This window comes from Ovis aries, chromosome 13 (genome assembly GCF_016772045.2).
Source record: "Ovis aries strain OAR_USU_Benz2616 breed Rambouillet chromosome 13, ARS-UI_Ramb_v3.0, whole genome shotgun sequence".
Taxonomy (NCBI): Eukaryota; Metazoa; Chordata; class Mammalia; order Artiodactyla; family Bovidae; genus Ovis; species Ovis aries.
Genome location: NC_056066.1, coordinates 61,905,892 through 61,931,559, shown reverse-complemented (window position 1 = coordinate 61,931,559; position 25,668 = coordinate 61,905,892). Strand labels below are relative to the sequence as shown.

The 25,668-nt window shown below is 51.1% G+C and overlaps 1 protein-coding gene across 1 annotated transcript in view; it reads right to left on the bottom strand.

The window, feature by feature from the left end:
• Window positions 1–1,451: 1,451 nt before the first annotated feature.
• The window catches only part of EFCAB8 (EF-hand calcium binding domain 8), a 46,953-nt gene continuing 22,736 nt past the window's right edge, over window positions 1,452–25,668 (bottom strand). Inside the window, exons 11-26 of the mRNA XM_027976386.2 lie at window positions 24,954–25,021; window positions 24,488–24,639; window positions 22,450–22,587; window positions 20,989–21,102; window positions 19,636–19,863; window positions 18,080–18,150; window positions 16,847–17,051; window positions 15,808–16,020; window positions 14,713–14,847; window positions 12,485–12,706; window positions 11,748–11,885; window positions 9,162–9,330; window positions 5,418–5,550; window positions 3,498–3,707; window positions 3,320–3,413; window positions 1,452–2,108 (exon numbers count right to left, since the gene is read on the bottom strand). Coding sequence (XP_027832187.2) covers window positions 1,824–2,108; window positions 3,320–3,413; window positions 3,498–3,707; window positions 5,418–5,550; window positions 9,162–9,330; window positions 11,748–11,885; window positions 12,485–12,706; window positions 14,713–14,847; window positions 15,808–16,020; window positions 16,847–17,051; window positions 18,080–18,150; window positions 19,636–19,863; window positions 20,989–21,102; window positions 22,450–22,587; window positions 24,488–24,639; window positions 24,954–25,021 — 2,575 coding nt within the window. The 3' untranslated portion in view covers window positions 1,452–1,823. The remainder of the gene's footprint in view (window positions 2,109–3,319; window positions 3,414–3,497; window positions 3,708–5,417; window positions 5,551–9,161; window positions 9,331–11,747; window positions 11,886–12,484; window positions 12,707–14,712; window positions 14,848–15,807; window positions 16,021–16,846; window positions 17,052–18,079; window positions 18,151–19,635; window positions 19,864–20,988; window positions 21,103–22,449; window positions 22,588–24,487; window positions 24,640–24,953; window positions 25,022–25,668) is intronic.

Here is a 25,668-nt window from a genome sequence, read left to right as displayed (position 1 = left end):
GGATACCTGAGACCTGGGCTTTGCAAGGGAGGGGAGAAATAAAAATGACCCTAATAAGCACCCTTCATGGAGGGCTTGCCCTGCTGGACCTGCAGATGGGAACTCACTGCACCACCCCCTGTCCTCTTCTCCCAGCAGCCCCTCGAAAGAGGTACAACTTTGGGAAACCAGAGGGATGTGGCCTGCATGTGGTCATGCAGCTGAAGAGTTGCAGGGCAGGAAGTCCAGCCTGGCTATCTAGCTCTGCAGTCACTGCTGACAGGGTGTCCAGGAAAGGAAGGGCTGGTGATAGGGGTCCGTAGTGCACACTAGGTCTCTCCTGTGGCCCCTGTGAGAAGCTGGGGGAACACGATCTGGCATCCCCACTGCCTCCCCCCTCATCACCTTCCTGGACAGAACTGGGCCAGAGCAGGAAGTAAACGTGGATGCCACCCAAGAAAGGATGTTCTAACAGTCCCAACTCTGCAAGGACTGAGCCCCCGTCCCAGGAGGTATGCAAGCCAGGTGGGATGGAGTTGGGAGACAGGATTGAGAGACCTGGATTCTTTGGATTCTCTCACCAAGGTTTAGAGGTGTCTCCTTCCTCCTCCACTCTGAGAGGTCTTCAGCCCTAGAGTATCACCCACTGAGAACACTGTCTTTTATTTTAATCTTTTAAATCACCAGGAGGGTCTGCCTAGCTTTCCAGACGGGACTGGGAGAGATTTAGTCCTGGCAGATGGTCACCCAGCCTGTGTGGGGCGAGAACACAAAGGAACCCAGGAGAGGGAAGCCGGGCTCAAGCGTCAGCCTGGCCTGGGTACGGATCCCACTCTGGCTTCCATGCTGGATGACCCTGGGCAAGTTACTTCCCCTCTTTGAGCCTCTTTTCCCTTCTGTAAAATGGGGAGAAGATGACTACCTCCCTGGGAGTTCAGTAGGACTTGCCGTGTACAGGGCCTCAGGACAAAAACCAGTTGAGTTGGGCGAGACAGTCTCTCCCCCACAGTCTGCTCTGCACATCGGCACCCCCCACCTTCACCCCTTGACCGTCCCCCTCGCCCTCTGATCAGCTTCACCGTCACTGCTCAGAGCAGCCTCCCCTCGGCTCTGGCTCCGCTTCAATCCCACCACAGGGCGCTCTGGCTGCAGCTCCTGCAGTAGCTCCTGTCTCACTCAGAGTCACTCCAGGTGCGATTCCTGGTCTTCAAGGTCCCACCTGCCTGGCTGACCTCCTCTCCTTCGCTGCCTCCCCCTCCCCGCTCACTCACACCACCCACCACTGCACCCCCAGGGCTTGTGAAGCCCCTGCCCCAGGCTTTGGCCTGTCGCTTGCCAGACAGCCACACCAGGTGTCCTGAGAGGAGGGACTCTCCTTCCCACGTCCCTTTGCCTAGGGGAGCATGACCCGAATCAGAGACACAGCCCAGGGCCTAAGGGGCGAGGGACACACAGCCCAATCCCAAGGCCAGTGGAGCTTCAACATCTGAGAACATTTATTTTCCTCTCCAGGACTCTGGTGAAGAAGGTTGGCTTCACCAGATGGCAGAGTGGGGAGAGCCAAGGCGAGGTCTGTACCCTCTGGGCCTGGCAGAGGGTAAGCCAGGGACAGACAGGACCTCATGAGCCTGGTGGCCCTGCTGGCGGACTGAAGAGAGAGGATGGGCCACCTCAGTGCCTGATGTGGGAGTACAGAAGGTGGGCCTTCAGAGGCCTGGAGAGCAGCCTGAGGGAGCGGCCGTGGGGCAGGGAAGTCACCGGCCTCTGCAGGACGTGCCCGGATACCTGGGACAGGTCCACGGGGGAGGACAGGATGCAGGAGCGGACGGGGGCTACAAAAAGGATCAGAAGGGCTGGGACCATGAGGATGGGGCCAGGCCAGATGCCAGGAGCCCAGAGCCCGAGGCTGACAGCGAGGGTGAGGAGGGCGAGGAGGCCGTGGTGGTGGGCAAGCTGGCCGGATGCTCAGGCACGGTCTCCCTGTAGGGACCCAGGTCCTTCCGGATGCGCTGGGTCACCAAGAGGGTGAGCCAGCTCTGCTGGTCCAGGACTTTTTGCGTCTTGAAGGCAGGGTTCTGGGTGGATGCCAGCTCATTGAAGTGCAGGCTCTGGTAGATCTGAGGTGAGATCTGCAGGGAACAGAGCAGGGGAGCGTGGGGAACAGCAGGGACCAAGAGCAGGTTCCCAGGGAGGACAGACTCAGGGCTTCCTGTGAGAGAGAAGCCGTCCCCAGAGTTGCATGCCTGTCACTGATGACCTGGGAGGGACAGGGAGGCCTAGAATACTGCAGTCCGTGGGGCCACACAAAATAAAGGACATGACTTAGCAACTGAACGGCAACTCTAGTGATGACCACACTCGGCCAAGCAGTGAGCCCTCTGGGCACCAGGCCCAGCCCCCGGCCCTCCTCTTGGTGCTGCCAACAGTCCTGTGAGGTCAGTGCTGGACCATCCCTGTCTTACAGTGAGGCCTCAAGCTGAACCCTGAGTGGGGCTTGAAAGCAAGGAACTCTCCAGACATGCCCCCACCTCTCCCAGCAGCACTCGCCACGCTGTGCTGGGAGGCCCATCTCCAGGAAAGGGCAAGGAAGCCAAGTTTCTTTTTGGCACTGACCCCTCCCCTGCCTGGGGCCAGGGGTTGCCACACCCCAGAGGATGTGAGCTCCCCTGAGAAGGAGAGAGAGGTTGAGAGAGGCTGGGATCTGCCCAAGCAAGAGGCAGGATGGGACTCCAGGCTGGTCTTTCCCAAACCCCTGGCCCCTTTCTCTCCCCAAGGACAGGCCCGTTCCACTCCCTGTCTCTTGCTGACTGTGTGCCTAGTACCGTGAGGCCCTGTGTCTGCTCCAGAATGACACCCATTGCAACCTCATGGACGGCAGCCCACCAGGCTCCTCTGTCCATGGGATTTTCCAGGCGAGAATGCTGGAGGGGGTTGCCATTTCCTTCTCCAGGGGATCTTCCCAACCCAGGGACCGAACTGGGGGTCTCCTGCACTGCAGGCAGAATCTTTATCGATTAAGCTACGAGGGAAGCCCAACAAACAAGCAGACTCTGGGAAATGCTTTGAAGGCGATCAACAGGTTTCAGGTCTACAAACAACCTCCTCCCATAGGCTCGATGAGGTTTGTCCTCAAGGATAAAAACTGTGTCCATGGCCTCAAGCAGGGCCTTGGCAAACAAACCAGCCAGACCAGCTTCATCCCAGAACTGCCTATGGCCCAGAATCCTGTTAAGGAAAGGTGAGCCCCTCACTCCCACTGGAGGGCCATGTGGGATGATAGAGGTGGGACCCCCAGCCTCTAGGCCCAGCATCTCAGGGAGCTAACCCCACCCTGACTCACCTGGTGCTTCATCCAGCCATACTGCACGTTGGTGAACAGGAGTGCAGGACTCCGCGACCGCTCCTTGGGCTTGTACGCTGCGCCCAGGACTTTGCTCTCCTGCAGGGGTCCCAGGCAAGGGCGAAGGCTCGGGGCTGAGGGTTGAGGGCTCCCCTACCCACTCAGTGACCCACCCAGCCTCACCTGTTTGCCCTTGGATTCCCACTTGCACCAGGTATCCTCAATGTCTTCCGGGGAGCGCTTTCCAGTCCATGGGGACGTCGGGGTTATCTTTTGCAGCCTGGCCCAGGCTTTAGCCTCCGTGTCTGCCTTCCCATTCAGCAGATCCAAGAGGACTACCTGTTCCCGCCGCTGGTACATCAGGGCCTCAGCAAGATCTCGCTCCTCCCTGATGTGAGGGGCTTTCCTTCACAAGATGCCCTCTGTACCACGTGGTGGGACATCCCTCCCCAGGCAGGTTCCTCCTTTCTGGGCTGGATCCTCTCCAACCTTCTCATCCCTCCCCTGAGGTTGTACAGCCCAGGGCCCATCAGTGGGCAAGTGTTCAGTTAACACTAACAAAGCCCTGCTTATCCTGGCCTCCAACAAGTCCTGTGATACCTCCCACCACCCAACATCCTCTTCTGTGGAGGCCTGACACCCCATCCAGACTTCCCCTGGGCCTGCCCTTTCAGAAAACCTAAACGTCCTCTCCCTGCAAGGGGAACCTTGCCTCTGTCTTGTTGATATACCCTGACAGGACTGTAAAAGCCCAAGCCTTGATAGGGGCATAGGAACCACGAGGACTCTATGGGGCCTGGCAAACTCCTACTCACATGTCAAAACCCAACTCCAAAATCTCTGTTCCATGAAGCCTTCCTTACTTGCTCCATCCAGTCAGGTGATTATCCTCTGAGCCAAGCCTGTCTTAATAGTCCTATTGTTTACCACATAGAACTGTAGCCATGGGTTACAAATTCATCTCCCTCAGTGGACTGGGCGTTCTCTGAGGCAGGACCTATGTCTGGATAGTTTTTGATGTCCAGAACCTAGCACAACCTGGCAGTCAGCAAGACCTCAATAACTACTTTTTGAATGACCCAAAGCTATGGTTTTTCCAGTAGTCATGCACAGATGTGAGAGTTGGACCATCTCTCAGAAGACTGAGTGCCAAAGAATTGATGCTTTTGAACTATGGTGCTGGAGAAGACTCTTGAGAGTCCCTTGGACACAAGGAGATCAAACCAGTCAACCCTAAAGGAAATCTGTCCTGAATATTCACTGAAGGACTAATACTGAAGCTCAAGCTCCAATATTTTGGCCACTTGATGCAAAGAGCTGACTCACTGGAAAAGACTCTGATGCTGGGAAAGATGGAAGGCAGGAGGAGAAGGGGACAACAGAGGATGAGATGGTTGGATGGCATCACTGACTCAATGGACATGAGTTTGAGCAAACTCTGGAAGATAGTGAAGGACTGGGAAGCCTGGTGTGCTGCAGTCCATGGGGTCGCAAAGAGTTGGACATAACTTAGCAACCAAACAACAAAAAATTTATCTGAGACTTGGTCAGGAATAGGGATAGAGCACAGGTGGAGGAGGAACCTGTAGAGGAAAGAACAGGTAGCAAGCAACCTGCCTCCCCCGACTCAGAAAAATAACACACATGTCAAGACCAGAACCCTGGGCTCTCCCAGCAGGGGCCTCCAGAGCCTGATTCTGGAGCGGGGTCCCCATCTAAGGACTTGGGGTTTTATGTTTTCTGGTTTTCACTGCTCAGTCTTACAGCTGATCTGGGCTAGAATGGAGCCTCGGGCTCTGAGGCCATAGCCACCAGGGGCCTCCAGAGCCTGATTCTGGAGCAAGGTCCCCATCCAAGGACTTAGGGCTTTATGTTTTCTGGTTTTCACTGCTTGATCATACAGCAGATCTGGGCTAGAACAGAGCCTCAGGCTCTGAGGCCACAGCCACCACCTGTGGGGTCGAGTTACCTGCAATTCCCAGGCCTGTGACATTCTGAAGGCCCTACCTGAATATGCCCAGCACTGCCCTACAAGGGAGGCCTCCTGGGATCCAGACCAGAGTTAACCAGTTTACCAGTGACCATTGTGATGACTCACTGCAGCTCTAGATGGAAGGTCTTCTTACTGGAGTCGAAGAAGTCACCCTCCTTCTTTAATCTTTTATTTAGTGCACCCTCAGTCATCATTGGGGTATCCAGCAGCCTTTTCCAAACACTCAGGCCAAACGTCCCTGTGATTTAACCAGAGCCAGTTCAGTAGCAAGGACTGGCCAGCCACTCCCTCCTCTAAATACTCTGTCCCTCACCATCCACCCTCAAGCAGCAGCCAGCAATCCCTTATTCCTGGCCTACACCTGACTATGCCCAACATATCCCAGGCATTATGCTAGCTACTTGGCAAATATCTGGAGGAGTCAGACCCTAACCCTAGGATGTACTTGGAGTTGAGGCTTAAAGCATCCTGCCGCACATATAGGCTAAGATGGAGAAGGTGCTATGGCAATGACTGAATAGTCCTCAGACAGGCTTTAAGTGGCTCAAGTGGCTCACACATAAAATGGCAATGGTACAAGACTGCAGGCATCTATCAGTCACCTATCAGATGTGAGGTTAGGAATGGGTCTGTGGAGGATCAGAGCGGGGGTAGAAGTAGGTAGTAAGAATAGAGAAATATGAGTCCTACTTCTGGGCAGGGCATGGTGAGTTGTAGGCCATTTTTACACTGCAGAATTCTTTTTAATTAAGAAAAACAAAGCAGATGTGTTACAAAGTCATATTTTTACAAATCACTGGAGAAGAATAAGATATCATCTCACACCAATCAGAACGGCCATCATCAAAAAGAACACAGATAATGAATGTTGGTGAGGATCTGGAGCAAAAGGAACCCAGGTACACTATTTGTGGGAATGTAAACGAATGCAGCTACTGTGAAAAACAGCATAAGGGGCTCTCCATAACTAAAAGTAGGACTACCATACAATCTAACAACTCCACTCCTGGATAGATATGCAAAAAAAAAAAAAAAAAATCAAAAAGATACACACAGCCCAATGCTCACAGCAGCTTTATTTATAATTGCCAAGATACGGAAGCAACCTAAGATGTGGTATGTATATCAATACATATAATGGAAGGCTACTCAGTCATAAAGAAAAAAAAACAAAATTTCACCATTTGTGGCAACAAGAATGAACCTTGAAGGCTATATGCTAAGTGAAATAAGTCAGTCAAATTATATCACTTATAAGTGGAATCTAAAAAATATAACAAATTGATGAATATAATAAAAATAAGCAGACTCACAGATGCAGAGAACAAACTAGTGATTACCAGCGGGGAGGTACAAACTATAGGGTGTAAGACAGGCTCAAGGATGTATGCTGCCCAACACAGGGAATTCAGCCAATATTTTGTAATAACTGTAAATGGAAAGTAACTTTTAAAAACTGTATTTTAAAAAAGTCACTGGAGAGCGATAGAAGCAAAGAAGACTAGACAAACCAAAATCACAGAAAGGAAAGAGTCCTTCCCAGAAGAACTAAAATTGGGAACTGCTTTCTTCTCTGGGAGCATTTTTCTGAGTATGGGCACATGGTAAGTGAGAATCAGGCTCCGTTTAGCAGAAGAAAGATCCCCAAAGATAGGGAAACCAGCAGAGTTTCCAAGAGCCAATCTGGCTGGCATGACAGATTAAGTCTAGTGGAGTCCCAAGGGCATGGCTGTTTTCCCTACAGGAGAGCTTAGAGAAAATGACTCAGTCATAAAAAAAAGAGAACTCTTGCCATTTGTGACAACATGGGTGGCTCTAGAAAGTACTGTGTTAAGTCAAACAAGTTAAAGAAAGACAAATGCCTCATGATCTCATTTATATAATCTAGAAAACAAAACAGACAAATGAAACAAACAAAAACAGACTTAGAGATACACATGGGGTCGCAAAGAGTCAGACACGACTAAGCGACCGAACTGAACCGAACTGAAGTGAAGGACAAATGAGCGGTTGCCACGTGGAAAGAAGATTGGGGCCTGCAATTGTTTAATTTCTGGAGGTTGGGCTAGAAAGAGAACGAGCTCACTAGGAGTCAAGACTCACTGGAAGAAGAAGTCAACAACACAACAGGCATTACCCTGGAATCAACTGAACACAGAAGGAAACTAGGGCTCCTGGAGCTGCAATCCAGCCCCAACCCAGCTCGCTTCCTAACTGCATTGAGACGAGAAGTGCTGTGCAGAGGAAAGAGCAACGCACTGGAGGAAAATCATATCAGCTTCAGTCTTTACAGTTTCTTTTCTACAAAGCTCAGGAAAGTTCAGCTTGATTTGGGTTGGGTTTTTGTTTGGTTTGGTTTCATTGGAGTTTTTCTATACATGACATGTGAAAAGGCAAGAAAATATAACCAATAATCAAAAGAAGAAATAGGCATTAGAATCAGACTCACAGATAATTCAGGCATTGGAGTTTATAGGTAAATACTTTAAAACAACTGTTGTAAAAGTGTTAAATAAAATAATGGAAAATATGAACAGAATGGAGGAAAAGAAGCAGAATTTCAACCATTAATCGAAATTTGTAGAAAAAAATCAAATGAGTGTTCTAGAACTAAAAAATACAGTATCTGGACGGATTTAATAGCAGGCTGCATAAGATTAATGAACTGGAAGGCAGGTCAGTAGAAAATATCCAAAATGGAATGCAGAGATAGGAAAAAAAATTAAATGTAAAGAACGGAAGCAAGAATGAGAGACATGGGACAACTATAAAATATATAACTGATCAATAAATGTATGATCAAGAAATAAATAGATATTCAACCTCTCTACTCATCAAGGATTCAAATTAAAACCACAATAAAATGCCACTACATATTCACCAAAATGGCTAAAATTTAATGCAATGATTATATCAAGTGGTTACAAAGGACACAGTAAGAGTCGCTGTATGCAGCTGGTGAAAGAGTGAAAACTGGAAAGCACTTTGAAAGATAGTTTAGCAGTATCTACTGAGTGTGAATACTCTGTGGTTCAGCAATTCCATTATAAATACATATCTAACAGAAATTCATACACTTGTTCAAAAAAAAACCTATATGAGGGTGTTCATAGCAGTGTTTGTCTTTAATAGCCTAAAATAGCCCTAACGCCCACCAACAATAGCACGGATAGATACAGTATGGTATCAACAACAGAATACCACTCAGCAGTAAGACTGAATGAGCTGCTACAGTCAATGAATGGCTGAATGGCACAAACATATGGTGTTTGAGAGAAAGAAGCCAGACACAAAGGAGAAACTACCAAATGATTCCATTTAGACAAAGTTCAAAGCCAGACTAACATAAGCTTTGGATTTAGGAATCAGAACAGTGGTTACTTTTGGAAAGGCGTAGGCAGAGACAGTGGGTCAGGAGGTGAGGGAAGCCCTGAGTGCTGGTGATGTTCTGTTTCTTGATACGATGGTGGTTATATGGCTATATGTTTACTTCCTGAAAATTCACTAAGCTGAGGATACTTTTGGTTTGTGTGCTTTTCATTACATATGTTATACTTCAAGAATTAAGTTCATTTTTAAAAAGAGAATGGGCTGTACCTTATCAGATATATGATCTGATATGCAAAGGCAAATAGTGTTGAGCAGGTGAGTGAATGAGCGGATGGACAGACTGCTGAATGGACAATTGGACAGACTCACACCTTGTGATACTATCTGAGGAAAGACAGTTGCTGTGGTCTAAAACTCCCACCTCATGGGATATGAGGTTTATGCCAGCTTGTGTTCTAACAGGGTCAGGGTCAGGAAAGGCCATGGGGCATGACTGAGCTTCAGCAGGACCGTCCGTACCAATGGCGTCACCAGAGAGTTTCCAAGCCTTGACGTCCCGGTCCTGGCCCGCACTGATGACCAGCTGGAGGCTGTCCGCATATAGGATGTCTGCCACACTATCCAAATGGGCCTTCCAGGTAGTCAGAAGCTGGGGTGGCATCAGGGAAATGGTCTGGCCGGCCTCAACCTACAGGGGACAGTGCAAGAGAATTAATTAAACTCCCAAGACACTGGCTTGTCAGAGGGCACCCAGGGCTGGAGGTAGCATAGGCTTCTGGAAGGAGATGGGACAGGGGCCAGGGTTCTAGCTCTAGATATACCCCTACATGGACTTCCTGGTGACCTTAGGTAAATCCAAGCACTTCTCTGGCCCTCACTGGTCCCTTCAGTAAAATCATTTTTTTAAAAAATTGCATATTGTTGTATTGCTTGCCAGCTTCCTGTATACAGTTTATTTCATTTGCACATCAGAATAACCTTATGGGATGTGTATGAGTCTCACCACTGCAGAGAGGAGAGAAGTAAGAGTCAGAAACATTCAGTAACCAGTCCAGAACCACACAGCTAGAAAGTGATGGGGCTAGACAAGAACCCAGGTCTTTTTTTTTCAAGATATTTAGTTGGGCATCAGGCATGGAATAGGGTGAGAAATGGAGTGATATGTCACATTGCACTATGAAAGAATAAAATCCTACTTAATTGGAAAATGAGTGTAAATATCCAAGACCATTTTCAAATAAAACAAAATTAATGAAGGAGGACATGTTTTATCATACTCGAGTATGTTACATCACAGTAATAAAAACTAGACAATGGAAGACAATATCTCAGAAGCCAACCCAAATATATATTTAAAACGTTGATAAATGACAAGAATGGTAGGAAATTGGTGGTGATAGAGAACAGGATTCAATCAACAGTGTTGGAATTCCTGATAAACTAAGCAGTGAAACTTAAATCATTGTCTTACATCTTATAAGTAAACACTAGAAGGGTTGAAGAATCCTTTTTAATGAAACCATAATATATTGAAGAGAAAGAATGACTATTATCTCTGATAAGGAAGTGATAAGCAACAGGAAATATCACAATGGGAAGAAAAATTGACCACCAAAAAACATGTTGTAATTTAAAACTCATCATAAATTAAAAGGCAAATGACAAACTGGGGGGAGGAGATGCTTGTAATACATATGACAGGCAATGAGTTAATACCTTTTAATATATTTTAAGATGACTGTACATCATTTATAAAAGATGGTCACCACAAAAGAAAAATGGACCAAGGACATGAAGAGGTAATTCACAAAATATATATAGCCAATAAAATAAGGACAGATGTCAATATAAGCAGATATTTTCATAAAATCAAAAGAAACTATTTATATCTAAAAATCAGCTAAATGTTTTTTTTTTCACTTTAAATATTTATTTATTGAATGCCTTGTATATCTATCAGGGGGCGCTCACTCAGATAAATACTGTTAATGATAAAATCTTTATGCTGTCAAGGATAAAGCAAAACAAACTAATAAAGTGAAAACCTATATAAACTTTCTGGAATGCAGTATGGCAGTACACATTAGAGGCCTTAGATTTAGGTTCTTTTACATGGGATAAATTACCAGATGTGTAGATAAACAACTACAAACAAAGATTTGTAAAAAAAAAAAAAAAGAAGAAGAAGAAGAAGAAGAAGAAAAGAATATTTGCTCTATCATTTGCATAGATTTTAAACACAGTTTTATTGAGATACAATTCACATACAATGTACCTATTTAAAGTGCTGGCTTCAGCGGCTTTTCATATATTCAGAGTTGCAACCATCAACATAAGCAATTTTAGATGGTTTATCACCAGTTGACCTATATTCTTGCCAATATTTGGCATTGTCTGTCCTTTCAGTTTTAGTCATTCTGGTAGAGAAGCAGTGCTCTCCCCTTTTGGTTTTAATTTGCATTTTCCTGACAACTAAGGAAAAGGTGCTCAAATTCACTAGTCATCGGGGAAATACCCAGTGATTTCTGAACTGTATAGATGCATTATCTGGACTTCCCAATGTGGCCTTATTGGTAAAGAACCTGCCAGGAGACATAAGACACGCGGGTTCGATCCCTGGGTTGAGAAGATCTCCTGCAGGAGGGCATGGCAACCCACTCCAGTATTCTTGCCCAAAGAATCCCATGGACAGAGAAGCCTGGCAGGCTACATCCATAGCGTCACAAAGACTTGGGGCATGACTGAAGCGACTTAGCACACACACAAATGCATTACCTACTCAAGAAAATACATATATATTTTCACTATTTTTTAAAGGAGTTTATGACCTCGGGTCTTCATTGCAAAGATCAAAGCCCATGGAAGGTGTGCATATGTGTGTACATGTATACGCGTGTAGGCACATGAGTGTATTTGGTGTGTGCATATTCATGTTTCACTGGTTAATAGTGACTTCTGGTGAGTAGAAAACCTTTTCCACATCAATCAGACAGCCCTGGATAGAAAACATGAAAGATTCCGAACCTCAGTGTGAGAACCATGGTCCCAACTCATTGGTGGGGCTCAGAGGCACTTTTCTCAACAATTGTCCAGTAATCATCCTACCTTTTTCTCCTCCGGGGGACTGTAGTTTGGGAGGCTGACCTGAATCTGTTCAGAAATTAAGAACCGAAACCTGTTGATCTCACTAGGTTGGTTTGTCTGCTTGTCAGAATGTGTACAGTAATTCTTGATGTCCCAGATCTAGGCATAAAGCATGGATTAGTAGCCCAGCACTCCTTGACCCCCAATACCGATTCACACTGAGGGTCCCTCCCAGACCATTTCTCTTCACCTCAGGGGGCTGGTTCTTACTCACACCCCCGAGGGGACGATGGCATCTTCTAGGCCAGACCTTTAGCTAGCATACAGGGAGAGTGTGACAGACCCAAGGATGGGGCATTCACACCTCACATCACCACAAAGCACAGAATCAGCTCCTGAGACAGCTGATCACAGGTCAGATGCACAGCTGGGGGTGAGGGAGTAGCAGGAAGAGAATTCTAAAGCACCGGACCCACAGGAAGGCTTCTGGATGGGGGACCTCCTGACCAAGCCCTCCCTCACTTCCCCGGGCCCACGAGGGCAGGAGAGGACTCTGAGGTAACCCACCCCACCACCCACTGTGTTGCAAGTGAAACAAGTGCCCAGAGGGCATAGGGACTGGGCGAGGACCACCGATGGCAAAGAGGAGGCCAGAGCTTGGCTCACGCCAGCTCTGAGAGAGGCTTATGACAGAGGCAGACACATGCACTATTAAAGAAATGTAACTGCCCCCGATCCCAGTGCCAGTTCCTACTTACCTTGATTCTTCCTTTGCAATCCCCTGTGACAAGAATCCAGTCCTTCTGATCCGTGGCCATGGCACCCACAACCACGTCCCCCTTGTCTACAGAGTCCACAGGGAACTTGCCCAGCAGGCCTCCGTTCCCGTGGATGGACCAGGCGTAGATGTAGCCGTCCATGCAGCTGCTCAGCAGGGCAGCCGAGTGTGGCAGGCGAGGCCTGGTCTGTAAGAAGATTATCTGTGCAAGAGAGGCGAACCCGCTCAGGAGTGCTGGGAGCTGGAGCTCCCCTGTGGCACAGTGCTGAGACGCCTGGGCAAGGAGCCACACCCACCTGGCCCCCCAGTTTCCTAGACGGCCAGTGAGAACGGTGATGGAATACCACCTTACCTACCCAGTTGGTGACCAGGAACGTCTGGCCAGACTATGAGCTCCCCAAGGACTGGGATTTGCATCTTTTTTGTTCACTACTTTATCCCAAATGACACTGCCTGACACATCATAATAGATCAATGAACAGTTACCGAATGAAGACATACAAGCCTTGTCCTAAGGCTCAAATAAGATTTTTCTAAAGACCTGTACTCAACTCAGAATGATGTAGAAAACAAACTCATTCCCCTTGATATATTTGTACAGTGAAATGCCAGGGTTCGATCTGTAGTCTGGGAAGATTCTACACGCCACAGAGCAACTCAGCCCATGCGCCACAACCACTCAGCCTGTGCTCTAGTCCCCATGAGTCGGAACTACTGAAGCTGCATGCCCTAGAGCCCATGCTTTGCAACAAGAGAAGTCAACGCAATGAGAAGCCTGTGCACCTCAACAAGGAGTAGCCTCTGCTTATTGCATCTAGAGAAAGGCCCGGGCACAGCAATGAAGACCCAGAGCAACCAAAAATAAAACTAACTAATTTTAAAAAAGGTTAAAACCTCGATGTGACACCATGAAGGCTGATGAGGTGAAAATATTTCCAAGACACAACAGGTAAAGGATTCATTTCCAGAACATATAGACAGCTCCAAGAAATTAACACAAAAAAGAATGGAAAAGGATATGAATATACATTTATTCCACTGAAGAAATGCAAATGTCTAACAAAGATACGAAAAGCTCAACATCACAAAAAACCAAAGAAATATCAAAAGACAATATTTTCCACCTACCAGACTGGCAGAAATGAAGACAAGGCTGATGTCTAGAACTGGCTTAGTGTGAGGACAGAGGCAGACTCATGTACTATTCAAGAAACGTAAATTTAAAAAAACAATTTTTTAACCTAACAAAGGAATAAGCTGAATCCAAATCACTAATGAGAAAACATATCCATAATATAGTATAGTTAAATTTTAAAAGCAAATGCACGGAGCTATATAATTTAACATCACTCCCCTAAAAAAAAAAGACAAAGCTAAACCAACCTGTTCGTAGTGATTGTGACTACTGCTGTTGGGGGATGAGATGGAGTACACAGTGAGAAACACGGACCTTGTATTTTTTGCTTTACACATATATTTTTTTTTTTTAACCAATTCTACCTTTTTAAGTTTTGGAGGGTTTTTTTTAAGCCTTTTTTTTAAAACAGAGGAAAGCACATTCAGAACCTGAAGGAGAGAAGGTCCAGCCAGTGGTAGCTCTGCTCCGTTCCACAGGACCCAGTCCCACAGGACACTGCTCCCCTGTTCTTGAGTCCCAGAAACTGGGCCAGGGGGCAGCCCTGCTGCAACCTACAGCTGTTCATTATATTCTCATTGGGCTCATGGTAGGAACCTAGGAGACCCATATAGAATTACCCTATTATTTCAGATTAAACCTGGAAGGGGCCTTAGAGGTCACCTTACCCAGGGGCGACAGCAAAGGGGGATGTCTCCAAGCTCAGAAAGGGGGAGGGTATGGGAGGAGGAAGAACAGAGATGACCCAGTCCCCACTCACGCGCCATGCAAAATGCCGGAGGGCATTTCTCCAGTGGGTTCTGAAAATGCCACATCTCCTACCTCCCAGTCCGTCCCCCCAACCAGGAAGGAACACTGCTCCCCTCCCTAGACAGCCCCCCACACTGGGGACACCCCTCAAATGGCAGCCCTGTAGCCAAGATCCTGAGCACTGCCATCATGTCCAACAGGCTTCTCCAGGTCCTGGGAGAGCGAGGCTGGGCCCCCAGACCCCCAGGTGCCACATCTCCAGTCTGCATCCCAACTGTCCAGCCCCTGGCTCACAACCCAGCCCCTGCCCGAGCATGGCCAACCTTCTCCACCGATGCGTTGGACTGCAGCAACAGCGTCTTCTGGAAGTCTGCTCTTTTCCTTTCAGCCTCTTTGAAAGTTGAGTGTCTGCCAAGGGATAATCTTGACTGACTGAGGCTGCTGGCACTGAGAGGTTTCTGGAAAAAGAAAAAAAAAAGGGGGGGGGCCTCCCAGTTCAGCTTGAGACAACCTCTAGGGAGCAGAGACAGAGGCAAATGCTGAAAGAGTGGACATCTCCCCCAAAAGATACAGCTGGGTGTCCAAAGGATCCTGGGCATAAAGATACTCCGACGCTGGAGAATCTCTGGTTTAAGTTACCCGCAGCTTCTGGTTCAGGGCAGAGAGCACAGCTGGCTTTTGAGGAAGCCCCCTCCTTCATCCTGGGAAAGACACTCTGGCTAGAGGTGAGGATCAAGGGGTGTGTATGTAGTTATGCAACCCTGACTCTTCAAGGATGGTCCGAGAGCCTCAGAGTGACAGGCATGTATCCAGCAGGTCGTGTGGGTCGAGGTGCAGACTGCCCTGCACCTTACAAGCCCTCTGTGTCTAGGGAAGATAGGGTTTCTCATTCAAGCCCAGCTCCCCGGAATGGGAATCAGACTGCAGGTGCTGAGACAATCTGACTGGTCCCTCAAGACCCTCACTGAGATCACAATTTTCGTGGCTAAGGGTCAGAAGCCAATGCACGTTGGGTTAGCAGGAGAGGGTAGCTACCCCCTGCTCTTCCTTCCAACTCCCCCACTCCAGAACAGGGCTGTCAGACAAGCCTGGGGAGGTTAACCTAGGGCAGAGGCCTGGACTCAGAGGAGGAGGGAAGTGGTGGCTGCCTCTGGGCTTCAGACCCCCACAGCTCGTTCTCTGGGGCAGGAGGCATGGTGGCTCATCTCTGCCTGGGTGATGGGAGCCCAAGGACAGAGAAAGGCTTGAACTTCAGCTGTACCCTTGACCCTCAAGCCTGCAGACACTAGGTCTGTACGGGCCGTGCTCCTGGAAGAGACTGGGCCCAGGCCCAAGGTAGCCATGGGCCTAATCGGAAGGGACCCCACCCAGGCCTGACCAAGGCGCCTTCTCGGGTGGTGGGGACACAGGGTGGCCACCTTCAGGGGCACCGGCTTCGCCGGCTCCTTGTCTCTGTGCTGTCTCATCACTGGAGGCGCCGACATCAGGTTCCGCCGCAGGTTGGCATCGACCGTGGCCCTCGCGCTGAGGCCGGGGGGCTGTGGGTGCAGTTTGCAAGCCCACTTCTCCTGCTCAACACAGGGCTTGCTGGGCCTGTGGCTGTCGAACACACAGTCGTCCACATCCTTCACCTGTGCATGGGAGGGAGCCCCGTGAGAAACTGTCACATCCCAGACGGAAGGGAGGCCACCCCGCCCAACGCCAACACCACGGGCCCTCCGGGTACATTGAGCTTGCTTCCCAGAAACCCTATACCCTTAATGGCATCGAACCAGAGCTTAGAAGCCTGTCCCTGGGGCACCCACGGGCAGGGGACAGTGCCCAGGAAGGACTCAGTCTCCCCATCTGTAAGTGGACAGTGCTTCCCAAGCATTTGTGAGGTAGTTTTTAGTCTGAAGGGAAACTCCAAAGTGTAAAATAGACAAAAAGCTGAAGCGTTCTGGACAAGCTGCTGTAATAGCCTCCAAGCCTCTCTCCACAAGTTTGGAAAACTACTGGACAGGGTGACCCCGAAGGCCCCTTCCAGCTTTAATCTGCAAAGATACAGTCATTCGGAGACTGTGGGGGCTTTCCAAGTCCTATCAAGAGCCCAGTGAGCCCAGAGCAGTAATCTGTAGTAGCAATGGGTCAATGTGAGCCACCTTCAAGGAGACAGTAATCTCCTCGGGAGAATAGGACTAGAGCCACAAGGCTCCAGAGTCAGACAGCCTGGATTTGGATTTATTACTTGATGGCTGTGTGACCTCAGGAGAGATACTTAACCTCTCTGTGACTGTTTCCTTATCTGTCAAATGAGAATAATTATAAGAACTACCACCTACCTCCCTAGCTCCCAGACTCCTTCAGAACAAGTCGCCATCACTCCCTTCCACCTCCCTGACCCACCCCCAGCCCTACATGGTTCTGGCCCACAGCTGAGAGAGCGCGAAGAGGACAGCATGTTTCTGCTGACCATACCCTCTTGGGTAGCAAGGGCAAGGGGCTCTGAGAGGCGTTGAAACTGAGGATGGGCCTGAAGGTGCTGATGTTCCAGAACAGGATGTCCCCGTTGTAGGAGGAGGTGGCGATGAACTGGTTCTGGTACTTGGCCATGCTCAGGACATCCTCCGTGTGGAAGGTCTGCCAGTGGTGGCATAAGAGCACTGGCTTGATCTTGTGGAACCTGCACACGTGCCCGGAGGCAGGGGGGGGGAGCACTCAGCCTTATTGGTATCCTGGGAGAAGAGCATCCAAGCCTCTAGGATTCCAAGCACTGACCCAGAGGAGGACCCCTCCAGAGGAGGCGTAGAGCAGAGCTGGAGTTCTGCCCTGCTGACTGCATTAACTGAGCGTCTGCTATGTGCCTGCTGTAAAGGCCTGGTCCTAGGGGCTTCACATACGCTAGTCTTACAGATTTGCCCCATTCAGACACCTGAGTAAGACCTCAGGCTGAAAGAAGGGAAAACCATGACGCTAGACAGGCTCTCTGAAGAGGACGGAACCCTACACTTGCCATTCCTCTGCCTATAATATCGCTCCTGTCCCCAGCCCCTCACTGCTTCACTAAGACCTCTCCTGCCCACTCTTCAGATCCCACTCCACCCATGATGCCTCAGATGACTCTTTTCTGATGGCCCCTGACTCCAGATCAGATTCCGTCCCCTCCCCATAGAAACCTGTATATTTTTTTCATAGCACTGAACAGACTATCATTACAAATTAAGTTATTTGATTAGTGTCTGAGTCTCAGGAGGATGGAGACTTCATGTTCTTGCTTATATCCATTCCCAGCACCTAGTACAAAGTCTATTGGCCTCACGGAGTGATGAATAAGTGGACAGATGAGGGGACGAAGCAGTAAACCTCACGCTGCACTAACTTCCTGCTTGGTGTTCCAGCCGCCAGCAAAGTTAGGGATGGAGGAGCCCATCTTTAGAGAGAGGGGCCAGCTGCCCACACCTCCCATGTGCGCCCTGGCTGGTGGCGGTGATTTCCTCGCTCAGGCATGTCCGACTCTTAGCAACCCTGTGGACTGTAGCCCGCCAGGCTCCTCTGTCCACGGAATTCTCCAGGCGAGAATACTGGAGTGGGTTGCCATTTCCTTCTCCAGAGGATCTTCCCATCCAAGGGATCGAACTCGGGTCTCCTACGTTGCAGGCAGATTCTTTACTGTCAGCCAAATCAGGGAAGCCCTGCGCCCTGGTTACTCACGTGTAATAAGTGATTCTCTTACTCCATCCAGTCGTGTAGAACACTTTGTTCATGTGGACAATCCCACTAATCTATTGAAGAGGAAAGGAAACCGAACTCTAAGGTACCTCAGAGAAAATGGCCCCAGGCCCCAAATGTCTTCCTAACCATACCAAGCAGGAAATCCAAACTCTGCATGATGATGAGACTTTCCCTAGTGGTGAAACCACCATATTTTTTTTCAGAGTGCTCTCACAGCCCATTATCCATGTGATGGACTTGGAGGTGGCAGATTGGGTAAGTGTCCATGTCCATCTTATAGGGGACAGGAGGAAAGCCAAGGTCAAGCCTCGCTAAGGTCACACAACTGAGTCATAGGATCTGGACCAGTCCCTAATCCCTGGCTTCTTGGCCAAGTGCTCCTTCTGAGTTTCTTAAAGAACTGTGTCACAAGTTTGTAATAGGCTCAAGTCCCAAAGAGGAACTGCTGGCTTTGCACTTTGCCCACAGATCTTCCTCATAACCCTGGCGGGCATTTCCCAAACAGGGGTATGGGTGGCTCTGAATCACATGACCCCACTACCAACAATGCCACCTGAAGCCCTAAGACGTAGGCTGCCTGTGTGCTCAGCTGCTCAGTCATGTCTCTGCGACGCCATGGACTGCAGCTCACCAGGCTCCTCTGCCCATGAAATTCCCCAAGCAATAAAATACTGGAGCAGTTGGCCATTTTCTATTTCAGGGGATCTTCCTGACCCAGGGATCGAACCCACTGACTCAGGACCTCCTGCTGCTACCGCTACTGCTAAGTCGCTTCAGTTGTGTCCGACTCTGTGCAACCCCACAGACGGCAGCCCGCCAGGCTCCCCCATCCCTGGGATTCTCCAGGCAAGAACACTGGAGTGGGTTGCCATTTCCTTCTCCAATGCATGAAGGTGAAAAGTGAAAGTGAAGTCGCTCAGTCGTGTCCGACTCTCCGCGACCCCGTGGACTGCAGCCCACCAGGCTCCTCCGTCCTGGTAGGCTGCAGTCCATGGGATTTTCCAGGCAAGAGCACTGGAGTGGGGCGCCACTGAGTCTCCTGCATTGGCAGGTGAATGCCTTACCACCGGAGCCACCTGGGAAAATCCTCCCAAGACATAAGAAGAGAAGTACTAACACACTAAAAGAGCAAGAGTAGCTGACGTCTGAAGAACATCTGTGGAGGACAGGCCCTATTATCTATTGATTTGATTTATTTTAAGATTGGTTTAATGTGGACCATTTTTTGTCTTTATTGAATTTGTTACCACATTGCTTCTGCTTTATGTGTTGGGTTTTTTTGGCCTCAAGGCATGTGGGATCTTGCCTCCCCGACCAAGGATCAAACCCCCACCCCCTGCAATGGAAGGTGAAGTCTTAACCACTGGCCCTTCAGGGAAGTCTCAACTATCTTCGTTTTATGCACAAAGGCTCAGGGAGGCACAAAGCCAGGGAGTCTGTGTGCACAGCCTTTCAGGGAGATATGAGAAATAGCACGTGCTGGGGGTCACAGGAGCTGTGAGGGGACCCCAGGGACCCCTATGGGCCAGACTGACCTCTAACTTGTCCGCGCTGGGGAAGGTCAGCAGGCATTCGCCAACGCTGTAGTTCCACATCTTTATGGTGCCATCACGCAGGCCCGTGAGCAGACACCCCTCTGACTCATCCAGGGACATGGCAGTCAGCTCCACTTGCTGGTCACCCGTCACTGAGAACTCCATCAGCTTCCTGCCCGTCACGGCCTCCCACACACTCACCATGCCGCTCAGACAGCCGCTCACCACCTGTGGGGGAGCACACAGCCAGGGCTCCTGGGGAGGGGAAGGCCCCACTCCCAAGGGCAGCAGCCAGCTGGCATGACTGCTGGTAGCCCAGCCACCACTCAGAGTACCGAGAAGACAGGCGCTCTGGGCCCTCCTGCTGCAGGACAACCCACTCTCGAAAACAGGCCTTCCTCGGCCCTCTGCAAACTGGCACAGTTGTTTTAGAAGGAACCACTTTGGTAAAATCCCCTTTAACTCTGAAATGGAATTTATCAGAATCTTTCCAGAGAAAATCATATCGAATCCAGAAAAGACACTTACTGAAAAAGCATTAACATGGAGGATAGGAAAAAAAAAACAACAGCCCTCTAAGCAGGGAAATGTTGGGTAAAGATAGGTCACCCCACCTGAAGCAACATCACGACTGTGACGATGAAACAGCAACAGGGGGTGTTCCCTCAGACTAACCTTCCCATTGAGAACATCCAGAAAAGCTGGATAAGGGGGATTTTTTTTTAACTGGTTAAGGGCGCTGAGGAGCCCTAAGGTATGAGGAGTGGTGGTGCCAAGAGCCAGAACGAGAGGGAAACCCAAAGAGGTAAGTGCTGACCTCCCACTGCTAAGGCCACATTGCAGCAGACAGAGCCGCCCTACCCAGAGCCCCAGCCAGGAAATGGGCACCAGTGGGAGGGGGCAGAGGGCCCAGGAGCCCCTGCTGTCCCCACACTTCAGAATCTGCCTGCCTAGTTGCTCTGCCCAATGCAGAGATCTCTGCTCAGGACCACAGCCTGGGCCTCCCTCCCATTCCATTACAAAGTTGAACCACAGTTTCCCTGGAAATGACCTCCAGGAGCAACACCCACCCCAGGATCTTCAAAGAGCAGCCCACACCCCGTCACACACAGTGGAAAGAAGGCTGCCCAGAACTGACCTGGGGTGGTAGCCAGGGGCACACAGGCTCAGAGGAGTTTGGTGACTCAGTGGCCACTTGGTGGAGCTCCGGTCTCCCCTAGGGCAACTCCTGTGCAAGACAGCTGCTTGCCGACCTCCCGCTGCCCCATACCACCACCCAAGCTCTGAGAGTCCTGCCCCATCCCGCCCCCTGTGCCTGCTGCCAGCCCTAGAGATAAGCTGCTGCCCACTGACCTGCTTGAAAACCTTGCTGTAGAGGACGGCGCACAGGGGCGTGCTGTGAGTCGTGGTCTTCTCCTCTGCTCTCCCAGGCCCCTGTGTCTCCAGGTACCCTTTCAGGATTCCAATCTGTAGGGGAGGAGCGGCAGACAGTTGGGCAGTCAGAAGGGCACACTGTCAGTGACTGGCCCCAGGGAGAAACTTCCAGTAAACCAAGACACCAAGACATCCTCAACCGTGTGCAGGCTTGCTGACACCTCACCCCAACTCCATGCCCCTACTTCCTGAGATCAGAGCTTCCAACCCCTAGAGCTCCTACAACCCCAAAACACAAGTCCAAGTCCCTTTTATAACTTCTGAAAAGCATAAGGCCTCGATCTGGTGTCCCCTCATCCAGGAAGCCGTCCCTGACTGCCTTAGCCTCCAGCCAGGCTCAGGATCCTTTCTCTGTGCTCCGTGAGGCACCCAGCACGCATCTACATCACAACGTACAGCATTTCCTATTAAAATTATCTGTTATGCTACTCCCCCATGAGTTCCTTGAGGGGTGGGCCAGTGCCTAATTAATATACTCTCTGCTTTGAAATGGATTTCAAAGGTCTGTTGAATTCAACAAGTGCTGACAGCTGTCCTGACACTCAGCAGAGGGGAAGGAACCCACCAACTCCCTTCTCAGGACACCTGCCATCTGGGAGAGTCAGCCAAGGGCACAAGGACACTGAGGGTGTGACCTGGCCATCAGAGGGAAGAAGAGCCATGTAGAGCCACCACTTCCTCTCAACCACAGATGACACCCTCGTCTCCCTTTCTGGATCGAACCTCTTCTACTGGCTGCCAAGCATCCCTGGAGCCCCCTAACCTCCATCTTGTCGCAGTGCCACCCTCAACCACTGGCACCCTGGACAGTCAGCCCCTTGTGCTTCTCCCAGGCTGTCCCATCCTGAGGGGTTCAGGGCAGACCTCCCATGGGCACTAGCTAAGTCACGGCTCACAGGCAGGCTTCATGGCAGGTTCCCCCAGGTTCTCTCCTTCAGAGGGACTGCTCGGGTGTGGGTGTGGGCCCTGCCCTCTTGGGGCTCATGATTTGGCAGGAAAGACAGTCACGTTACCATAACAGGACACAGTCGTAAGGGCTGTGATCCAGGGCAGGGAAGGGAGCTTGGAGCAAAGGCTTCCAACCTAGCCTGGGGGTCAAGGTGGGCTTCCAGAAGGAGGGACTGGAGGGGGCAAAGGTCAAGAGAGCAGCAAGAGCAACATAGAGGGAGATCACTGGGGGCCTAGAAACAGTCCTCCAGGAAATCAGGCGACAGCGCTTTGAGGGCCAGGCCGCAGAGCCCAGCAGCTTTGTCCTCACGGCATACAGCAGTCTCAGTCAGGACAGGGTGTGGCCTCCCCTCGGCGTCCCATGGGTCAGCAGGCACGGCCCCTCCCTTCCTCGTGCAGCCGTGGCCCGCCTCCCTCCTGCAGAGCACTCACCGAATAGGTGCTGCAGATGAGCGAGTTGTCCTCTTTGTGGAAGTAGATGCTGGTGATGGGGCAGTGTCCCAGGGCAAAATGCTTCCCGCAAAAGGACTGAAGACACTGGTAGTCTTGCATGTCCCACACGCGAATATTCTGGGGGGGAATCAGCGGAGAGGTCAAGAGTGGGCACTCAGGGGTGCAGCTGGCCCGAGGCCTGCGGGCGCTCCTGGGAGCACAGCCACTGCGCTAAGTCACTGCCACAGACCAAAGCCTATGACAGAGACACCGCGCATGTGGGCTTAGCTGCTCAGTCACGTCTGACTCTTTGCGACCCCGTGGACTGTAGCCTGCCAGGTGCCCCTGTCCATTGGATGTCCCAGGTAAGAATACTGGCGTGGATTGCCATGCCTTCCTCTATGGGCTCTTCCCTATGTAGGAATCGAACCCCCATCCCTTACGTCTCCTGCATTGGCAGGCAGGTTCTTTACCACTAGCTCCACCTGGGAAGCCCAGAGACATCATTCAGTTCAGGTTCAGTTCAGTCGCTCAATTCAGTTGTTCAGTCGTGTCTGACTCTTTGCAACCCCATGGACTGCAGCACGCCAGGCTTCCCTGTCTACCACCAACTCCCGAAGTTTATTCAAACTCATGTCCTTTGAGTCAATGATGCCATCCAACCATCTCATCCTCTGTCGTCCCCTTCTCCTCCTGCCTTCAATCATTCCCAGCATCAGGGTCTCTTCAAATGAGTCAGTTCTTTGCATCAGGTGGCCAAAGTATTGGAGTTTCAGCCTCAGCATCAGTCCTTACCTATGGTCACATGAGGCAAACGAGCCATACACACTACTCCCAATCTCCTCTTCCCAAGGCATCTACCCTGCCTGAGGACCTGCTGCTCATTAGCCGAGGATGGAGACCTCACCAGGCAGCCCGTGCCTCCCCAGACACTCAGCTCCCGCCCCAGCCTCCCTCCAGTAAAGCCAGGCGGGGCACAGACAGAACTGCCAACTTAGTTGCCCAAAAGGCCAGCCTGTCCCCCGGGTTCCTCCCAGGTTGAGGAAGTGTCCCCAGAGGGGCCCGTGGAAGTCCCTGCGGGACACTCCTCACCCAGGGGCATCGGCACCAAACTGGACAGGGCAGGGGCTTGAATCCACAGACCCCATCCACATCCTGGCTCTGCTCATCGCTGACCTTGAGCATCTGTTTCTGTCTCCCCACCCCTCCAGTCTCAGAGTCTTCATCAGAGGGGACAATGCCCAGCTCCCGGCGCTGCCAAAAGCATTCCAGACAATAACAAGTATGGGGTGTGCCGGGGAGCATGTCCTGGTGACCCAAGGGCCCTGCCCACTCCTGACCTACCGAGTCCCAGAAGACACAACCTTTTCCCCTGCAGGAAGACCCCTGGGACTGTTGATGTGCAATCCCCCGTAGGTGGGGAGAGATCCTGAACCCATAGCTCAGAGGGGCAGAGTAATGGGCCTGAGCAGAGGAGCTCGGGCGTTTGAGGAAGGTCCGTTCCGGCCCTGACTGCCAGGGAAGCCAAGAGAGGTCACTGGAAGAGCTGAGAGCAGCAAGTCTGGGTCTGGGGGAGGGGAAAGGCTCACCTGTGTTGTACACCTACTATGTGTCAGTCGGGCCGCTGCTCCTTTACCACCTGCCCTCCTCTAAATCACTCAACAGCCATTCTCTGGATGAGGAGACTGAGACCTAGTTAAGCGAAGGGCCCTGCCCAGGACCACAAACTAAGTAGCCAGGCTGGGCTACATGGAAAGCAGCTCTAGTGGGCTGCTCAGAGCTGGGCTCGGGCTTCTACTGTGGTAGGGGGTGAGGTGGTCAGAGACCCATGGTGCCACCTGGGGTGCCCCTCTCTAGGCCTTTGGGCACGAGTGGGACCATGGGCAGGGAGGTCCCACCACTCCTTGAGCCTCAGGCTCCTGCCAACTGGCAGCCCCCTGGCTGGCTGAGCTAGCTCATTATCCATGGGCCAGCATCTTTGGGAAACAGGAACTTATGGGTCAGGGGGCGTCAGAGCTGGGCTCCCCCAGGCTGACACCTTGTCCTTGGAGACGCTGAAGAGGATGCTGCTGCCCTTGCTGTTCACAACGACGTGTGTCACTGAAGTCTGATGCCCCTTCATCAGCCACACGGGCTTTCTTGAGAAGAAGGGGTTCCACAGGCGGATGAGGGGGTCATAGCCACCAGTCACTGGAGTTGAAAACCGGGTATCAGCCACTAGGGGCTTGTGCTGGGACCTTGTCCTGGACAGGCCTCGGACTCCAGCCACATGACAGCTGCTGTTACGACCCATCCCTGCCCTCCCTACCCCATCCCCTCCACCACGAAGCCAAGCAAGCCCGTGTCACCACTCCACCCCAGGTACCCATGAGTGGGCACTGGAGTGGCCAGAGGCCAGATGCCACGAGGCCTCTCACTCAACTCTGATAGGTCCCACACCCTCAGCAGCCCTCACCCTAGTTCTGCCAGACCAGCACCTTCCACGTGATACAAAGGTCACTTACCCAGGACGTTCTTGTCTGGGCAGTAATCGAAGCAAAGAATCCCTTTTCTCAAATTCAGCACTGACACCCTACAACGGCAAAGGAGGCAGGCTGGGACAAGTGGCCTCGGGAGAGCTTCTGAGCCTGGGATGGGAGGAGCTGGAGGCAGGGCCGCGGGGGGTGGGGGGTACAGGGACGAGTCATTACCTCTCCATCCAAGGAGAGGAGCAGTCCCTGGGACCCTGCCCTGGGCTAGCCCTGCAACCCCCAGCTCATCGGGCACCAGCAGCGCCTAGAAGAGACGCCCACCCTCACCTGCCTGTGAAGGTGAGAGTAGCCCCCAGAGCAGGAGACTGAACTCCATCGGCACCTTCACTCTCCTGGGATGAGGGTCCTCCCACCCAGGATGCAAAGCAAAGGGCAGGGGAGGGAAGGGCCCCCAAAGGCTGCGGGTAGAAAATAAAGTTCCTGCTGCCTGCCGGTCCCTGTGCAGGGTGCTGTCTTGTGAGTCACCGGGACCCTCACACAACCCTGAAGACTGTCAGCAGCCACGATGAGGGAGCTTGGCCAAGGGCAGGGGCTGGAGGGGACGGGGTTTCAGAATTAAAACCCAGCATGAGCGTGACAGGAAGAGGCAGGAGGCTCAGAACGAGAGCCCCAGGAAAGGAAGAGGTGCGGTAGGACTGGAGGGTAGGGGGGTTCAGAGGGGTGCTCAGGAGGGCATGTCGGCCCAGGG